Source organism: Myotis myotis, unplaced genomic scaffold (assembly GCF_014108235.1).
Source record: "Myotis myotis isolate mMyoMyo1 unplaced genomic scaffold, mMyoMyo1.p scaffold_m19_p_11, whole genome shotgun sequence".
Classification (NCBI taxonomy): domain Eukaryota; kingdom Metazoa; phylum Chordata; class Mammalia; order Chiroptera; family Vespertilionidae; genus Myotis; species Myotis myotis.
Window position 1 is genome coordinate 12,152,832 of NW_023416315.1, and position 8,109 is coordinate 12,160,940.

The 8,109-nt window shown below is 41.0% G+C and overlaps 1 protein-coding gene across 2 annotated transcripts in view; it reads right to left on the bottom strand.

Moving 5' to 3' along the window:
* Positions 1-7,473, bottom strand: part of BCAP29 (B cell receptor associated protein 29) — a 37,806-nt gene extending 30,333 nt beyond the window's left edge. Inside the window, exons 1-3 of one of the 2 annotated variants that reach the window (XM_036327537.1) lie at positions 7,332-7,472; positions 6,826-6,932; positions 2,472-2,572 (exon numbers count right to left, since the gene is read on the bottom strand). In XM_036327537.1, the coding sequence (XP_036183430.1) occupies positions 2,472-2,572; positions 6,826-6,917 (193 nt within the window). In that variant the 5' untranslated portion in view covers positions 6,918-6,932; positions 7,332-7,472. Of the gene's footprint in view, positions 1-2,471; positions 2,573-6,825; positions 6,933-7,331 lie in introns of both variants that reach the window. The other variant, XM_036327536.1, reaches the window with a different exon arrangement.
* Between the last annotated feature and the right edge of the window lie 636 nt (positions 7,474-8,109).

An 8,109-nucleotide genomic window follows, 5' to 3' on the forward strand; every position in this document is an offset into this window, starting at 1 on the left:
GGCTCTAGGAATATAAATAAATATCTTGTAATGATTACCTTACTGAAGACAAGCAACAAGAAAAATGAAATAAATTCCAAAGTAAAATATAAATTAAGCTTGAGTAACTAGTTTTGCATTATTTACCCCACCCCACTGTCATTCTAGTGATAAGAACACTGGATGATGTACTTTACTTACGTTACTGCCTTTAAACCTTCCAACCCTTCAGGGAAGTAAATGTTTGTACCCTATTCTCTGATGTAAACACTGAGGCTGAAAAGGCAAGTCCTGATCTGCCTGCCTTTGCCGTCCATGGTTTCCCTATTCTCTGCCCACCGATGTGAGCTACAGCCAACAGTCATGATTTGGGATTCAGAAATGCCTTGGCAGTTATGCGGTGGCCATTTCCTGCTTTGGGAATAGTCCGTGGAGATGAGGAAAAATGAAGCAGACCAGGGAGAAGCGCAGGGACGGACACAAGGACACTTCAGTTCCTACTAGTTCCTACCTGGAATCTGGCTTCCTCCCTTCCCTGGCTTGCTCTGAAACAACCCCGTATTTTATTATCAATTCCCCCTTCTTGCTCACATGAGTTCAAACTGGTTTCTGATAAAAGCAACCAAAAGAACCATGACTAAAGCTCCCCTTCCTTATATGGGTATGTGGCAGTTTTCAGTAGAAATTCTTGTGATAATTTTAGAGTTAGATCTCAAAACACTTTAGAGCTAGTAAAAGCTGCAGAGACCATCTTCTTCTCTCCCTTTACTTTGCAAATAGATAAACCAAACCCAGAGGAAATGCCATTCCAAAGGACATTTAGTTAGCTGGTGGCAAAGTGGGACCTGTTTTCCTTATTGCTTACTCAGTTGGTGTCACTCTGGAGATTAAATTGATAACATTAACAATAATGTACCATGAGACAAATACTGACATTTTTGAATGAGGCAGAAATCCATTCACACCCTGATACAATTACCTAGTCATACCCTCTCAGTTGGTCCCAGGCTTATTAAAAGGATTCCATTTCAGAGGCTGGTGTTATGGCATGTAGGAAACATTTCCTCACAAAATAGTGGCATACATGGTGGTTATGGTTCCAGGTTGGCCCTGGTAAAACTTAACCTAAAACACAACCCTCTGGGAATTCTGAGGGAAAGCATGCTCTGCAGTGCATATTAAAAGCTGAAGTGCCAGCCCTGGCCGGGTAGCTCAGTTGGTTAGAGCATCATCCCACTAAGCCAAGATTGTGGGTTTGATCCCTGGTCAGGGCACATGTAAGAAGCAACCAATGAATGCATAAATAAGTGGAAAAACAAATTGATTTCTCTCTCTCTCTCTCTCTCTCTCTCTCTCTCTCTCTCTCTCTCTCTCTCATTAATCAATACTTTTTTTTAAAAAAAGCTGAAGTGCCAAGAAGTAGCTGGGTAGTCAGACAAGTTGCTCAATCCTCTAAGCTCAGCTACTTCTTCTACAAAATATAATTATTTAGACTCATGGAATTTCTGGTTTGACAAGAATCTTAAGGGTTTACATCTAATATCTAAGATACCTGTTATCATGAAAATTTCAAACATGCTGAAAAGCTGGTATAATAAACACCCATATTTCCACCACCTAGACTCAATAATTGCTTTTGCCCACATTTGCTTTATGTCTTAATGTTTTAACCATTTGAAATTAAGTTGAAAATGTCATGATACTTGTAATATTTTAGCATACAGCTTCTATAAATAAGGACATATTCCTATAACAGGTATTGGTAAACTTCTGTAAAGGGGCAGATAGTCAATGCTTTTGGCCATATGCTGTGTCTGCTGCAATTCTCCACTCTGTAGTTGTCCAGGGAAACATGCATAGACAATATATAAACAAACGGGCACGGTTATATTCCACTAAAACTTTAATTTCCAAAATTGGCATTTGTTCTGCAGACTGTAGGTTACTGACTTATGCTATATAACAACACTGGTATCACAATAAGGTTAACAAAAATTCCCCAATATTCTCTAACAATCAGTCCATATTCAAATTTTTGCAGTAGTCCCCAAATATCTATGTTGTAGCTGTTTTTTAACCAGAATCTAATCAAGATACACAATCTGCATCTAAGACTTCTTTTGAGGGCCTGATGATTCTATTCCTCTATGCCTCCCTGACAGCTAAGCCCCTGGTGCCTAGGACACCACAGTTAGACAGGGTTGTATAGCTGGCATCTCTGAAAAGTGGGCTATACATTGGTATACTTAAATCTTCAAACAACTTAAAAGAGGCCAAGGACCACTGTACTCTGTTGAAATTTATGCTTCTGCATGTATAATAGTAATATCTATTAACTGTCTATATACAAATATCAATATCTGCTCTCTATATTGTCAATATACTATAATAGTCAACTGTGTATCAATAGCAACACCAACTTAATTAAAAAACAATGAATTCATTAATAAAAATTAGAGTAAGCTTATTCAAAGGAAGAATCTAGTACTTACCCAGAAACAGAACAATCAGTAGGACAATAATAGAAAGAAAAGCCTTGTTCCAAAAACTTGCAATTTTACCCCAGACATTAAATGAAAAAATCTTCTGCCATCTGTAAAGCAATACAATTACATTAGGTATAAAAATATCAAAAGAATGTTTTGAAATATTTTCTGAATACTGAATTGACATTTTGGTAATTATTTAGTAAGTAAAAAGAATAACAGAAATTTATTTTTATGTCATATCAGAGCATTATTAATTCATAAGAACATCTCATAAAATAAAGAACTTCTTCCAAATTTAATAATAACCTGACATTTGATTATCTTCTGTCTGGTAGCTTAAATACTGTACAAGGAAAATAACTTAAAGGCAAGACACATGATTAAAATCTCAAAAAGAAATTATTATAGTAAAATGTTATATTGTTGATAGAAGTTACCACTTTGTATCTTTTCCCTAATCAGGGTAATAACTCGGAAATAACAAATATTGGTCCAACAATTAGCAACATTTGAGGAGTGAGGGGTCCAACTCTCTAAACTATTTTTTTAAACTATTTTTACAGAGTACAATTTAACACTTACGCCAAGTAAAAGACTTTCCCTACTTTTACCAGGAATTTCAATAATCATTGAGGTATTACATACACATAGCAAAGTGCAAAACTTTTAAATATATGGCTTGATGAATCTATACACACATATATATGTATACATCCATGTAGTTACCACAATCAAGATTTAAACATAGAGGAAATAAAATGTGGTAATAAATAGTCTAGAATGGATGAATTAAAAGGTATAAACAAAGGCATAGAGGTAAGAATGTATGGATTATAAATGACAAAGAGTGACAAAGTAACATCACACAATTGAAAAGGTAACAAACTTTGCACAAGGGCATTTGAAATGAATAACACATTTAATGATTCCAGCTGGCCCTGATTGGCCCTGATTGCTGGCCAGGCTGAGGAACCCCACCTGTGCCCGAATTCGTGCACCGGGCCTCTAGTGTATATATAAATACATACATATAATATATGTGTGTGTGTATAAAATAAACACCTAAGTAAACTTAAAACACAACTTTTAAAAAGTTTTACTTTAAGATTATGACAAATTGTTAATGAGTTTTGAAAACAACTCTAAGTAATAACTTGAAGCTGGTGGGGAGAGGAAGACTGATATAAGTTAAAGTGGTTTGCCGAAACCGGTTTGGCTCAGTGGATAGAGCATCGGCCTGCGGACTGAAAGGTCCCACGTTCGATTTCGGTCAAGGGCATGTACCTGGGTTGCGGGCACATCCCCAGTGGGGGATGTGCAGGAGGCAGCTGATTGATGTTTCTCTCTCATCGATGTTTCTAACTATCTCTCTCCCTTCCTCTCTGTAAAAAATCAATAAAATTAAAAAAAAAATAAAGTGTTTTTTGGGTTTTTTTTGTCTCTGTGCTTTCAATTCCAAGGACTATTTAAATTTTACATGATAAAAACTTTATTTTTAGAAAATATAAAGTGGCAATACCTTGATCAAGGTCCAAAATATAAATTCACATTTCAAGGGCCAGTGTTAAAAGGAAACACACAAAACACCCCTACAGGGAACAACTAGCAGTTTATATTAACACCGAATTCAAGGAACAGTTAATAATAGCTACCATATATTGAGTCCTTGCTATACTATGGTTCTAAGCATTTTTACATGTCTTAGCTAATTTTATCACCACAACCACTATATAAGGTGGATACCAGTATTACCTCCATTTTACAAATGGGGAAACTGACTAGGGATGGTAAATCACTTGCCCAAGATCATGGAATAACTTGCAGAGCTGGGATATAAACCCAAGCAGTCTGACCTTTGAGTATATGTCTAACTAGTGGGCTATGTGAGAAAAGAGTAGAGAGCCAAATGAAATACAGACTGAAGCCTTTGAAGATTATGGTGAGCCCTGGCCAGTGTGGCTCAGTTGGTTGGGCATCGTCTCACGCACCAAGCGGTTGCTGGTTTGATCCCTGGTAAAGGCACATACAGGAGGCAGCCAATGATATGTCATTCTCACATTGCTGTTTCTCTCTCTCTCTCTCTCTCTCTCTCTCTCTAAACCTCAATAAAAATCTTTAAAAAGAGATTATGGTGATACACATATAAAAGATAAAAAGATGGAGATACACACAATAAGGACATATTATAAACGACATGTGCACTTAATATACCATATTTTCTCATGTATAAGAGTATATTTATGTAATGTGTATATATATATATGTGTGTACATATATATGTGTGTATATATATATATATATATATATATATATATATACATACACACACATCTATCAAATAGCTACTTGATCAGGATGGGAAAAAAATTATACTTGGAAGAAAAAGATCCATAATTAATGGTCATTTTGATGGAGAAAAGATAAACTGACAAAAAAATTTTTTTGCAAGTCCTTGCTAGTATTAGCAAAAAAGCTCAACAGGGTGTTATTAAGGATTAGAAACCAAATCAAGCCCGGCCTGCATGGCTTAGTGGTTGAGCATCGACCTATGACCCAGAAGGTCACAGTTCCATTCCCATCAGGGCACATGGCTGGGTTGCAGGCTGGATCCTCTAGGCAGGGCATGCAGGAGGCAGCCGATCAATGATTCTCTTTCATCATTGATGTTTCTCTCTCTCTCTCTCTCTCTCTCTCTCCTTTCCTCTCTGAAATCAATAAAACTTTATCAAAAACAGAAAGAAAGAAACCTAATCAAGGTGATGACAGGTAGGTAGGATGGAGTAGAAAGAGCACTAGACTGAAAGCTAGATTTTTGTCTGGAATCTTCCATGGATCAGCTAGACCACCTTCCTTACAGATAACTGGGTTGGATACAATTATCCCTAAGGCCTTTTCCTACAGTATGATTCAATCTCTTTTCTTTAGTAAGAAAGAAAAAAGTGATGGTATCACTGGCTAAAACTGAAGTGAGTAGAAAGCCAGGTATGTAAGAAACAAGTTAAGAGTTGTGAAAGGCTACCTGAACCCTGAGCCAAGGTAAAAACTTGCTTATGTCTCTCCCGGTCATGAGATCTTACTAAAAACTCCAGCGGGTCATCTCTAGGATTTCATTTATGCAAGATTTTCTTTTATGCCACGAGTACGAACAAAGGTGTTGTAACATTTTTATTACAAGTATATTTCACCATTCATGCTAGCAAGTTTCTGGATCTAAAACTGAACTCCCAACAGATGGATTATCACAGGGTAAGGGGAGGCAATGCTTCATTTACAATAGTCAGTGCATAAAGGCCTCCAAAGGACCTTTCCTAAAGAACTAATGCTAATGTATGGCTTGGACACTTTTCATAACCAGCACTTTTTTTAAAAAATATATATTTTATTGATTTTTTACAGAGAAGAAGGGAGAGAGATAGAGAGTTAGAAACATCAATGAGAGAGAAACATCGATCAGCTGCCTCCTGCACACTCCCTACTGGGTATGTGCCCGCAACCGAGGTACATGCCCTTGACCAGAATCGAACCTGGGACCCTTGGGTCTGCATGCCGATGCTCTATCCACTGAGCCAAACCGGTTAGGGCATAACTAGCACTTTCAACATACATTCATCAATTCTGTGGGTGGGGAAAAGTAGTGAAATTACAATTAAACATTAAGGAAACTATTTATTGGTTACATGGGCCAAAACTAAGCATCTTGTATTGGCTGTCGTTTCTGCATTGTCATTTGACTGCCCCAGTGAGACACTTTGCACCCATGTGAGACAGCTTTTCCGCATCTGCCTTCAGTCCACTCTTCCAACTCAGGGAGATAAAACAAAGTGGAACCTGCTGACAGGACAGGTGGTAAACGTATGACCTTTATTATATCTGTAATCAACAGAAACCAAAGGACTTGCCCCTCTCCTTTTAGAAGGGAGGTGGGAAAGTTAATTCATTCATACGTTTAACAAAAAGTTTCATCTAGTGATGTTTTAATATTGCCATTCTATATTTATAATTTGTTCCTTTACTCTCAACCTGTGGGTCGAGACCCCTTCACAGGGCTCGCCTAAGACCATCGGAAAACACATATATAATTACATATTGTTGTTGTGATTAATCACTCTGCTTTAATTATGTTCAATTTGTAACAATGAAATTGGGGGGTCACCACAACATGAGGAACTGCATTAAAGGGTCGCGCCATTAGGACGGTTGAGAACCACTGCTTTAGAGTTTATTTTGAAGTACACCTTTTATACAATCAGCACTCAAAACTTTTAAATCTTAAGAAAAACTATGTTCCCGTATCACACTGAACAGCCTAGGGGGCTACACAGGTATTTATTATTGTAACAAGGGAGAGGCTCCCTACCTCTGGGGAGGAATGAAAGGTAGACAGAAGAGCAAAATGAGTCCTATTTCAGCATAAAGGAAGGTTGCCACTGCCGTCCACTGGAGGGTCATTCTTCCTCTTCACACCTAAACAGAGGATCACTCATTTTACTGGCTGCCTTTCCACGAGAACGGGGTGCCCGGCCCCCAGGGCGCACGCTTCCGCCCAGGGGGTGGACGGTGCCGACCCTCCCCTAACCGGAGGCGGCCGGCGTTAGCCCGGGCGGGCGGGAGGCGACGGTTAGGGGGCCGGGAGTCGCGTGCCAGGCGGCCGCCGGGCGCCCGGGACGTGTTTTCCCTCCACCTTCCCAACGCCAGCCTCCACCACGGCCCGCGCTGGGCACCCTGCGCTCGGCGGACGCGCCCCGGGCCCTGGGTCGACGGGCCGGAGGCAGGGCCCGCTCCCCAGGCCCAACCGCCGCGCCCCCGCGCCCCGCCGGCCTCGCCGCCTGGAGGACCGCGGCCCCGGTTCCCGCCCGGCCTTACCCCGCCTGCGGCCGCCGGCTCCGCGCGCTGCCCGTGGGCGCCGACGCGGCCGACGTCAGACGCCGCGCGGGAGGGAGGGGCGCGCCAGGGCCCGCTCCGTCTGCGCGTCCAGCTCCGGCCCGGGGTGCGGGTCCCCGCGGGGGTCCCGGGCGGCGCGAACGCGAGGGTTAGCAATCATTGCTTTCTAATTGGCGATGGAATTAGAGGAATCAGCCCCTTTGACCGGTGCTTTCGGCTCCCAAGTGCCGACTTCCAGTTTCTAAAGCTGTGGTTTGGGTGGCAGGCGTCCTTAATGGCGTTTTCTGATGGCGCTTCCTGGGGTCCGGGGGGAGGAAAGGGCGCGGAGGGGAGGATTCGATAGGGGGGTGCAAGTTCTGCGGACGCGTTTGAAACGGACTCCTTTTCTGTTCCGGCCCTTTTAGGATGGAACCGGTTTCACTGTCCGGAAATAACCTGTAGTTAAATAGAAGGGTCGGGATTGGGTAGCTGAGCAACATTTTGTTCTGAGACTGCGGAATAGTACAGTGAAGACCTACTCTGTTTTACTGCGCTTGTCCACGGGCTGGGAAGAGGCAATCAACTTTAGGGTGCTTGCAGACTGACAGGAAAGGGAAACAATGTAGGCATGGGTATTTTCTTCCTATGACCATTTCCCAGGGTTACATTATACTTGTATTTTAAAATGTTATGTATTTATTATCATTTTTAAAATTTTCAGTTACAGTTGATACACAATATTGCATTAGTTTCCAGTGTACACCCATAATTAGACATTAAA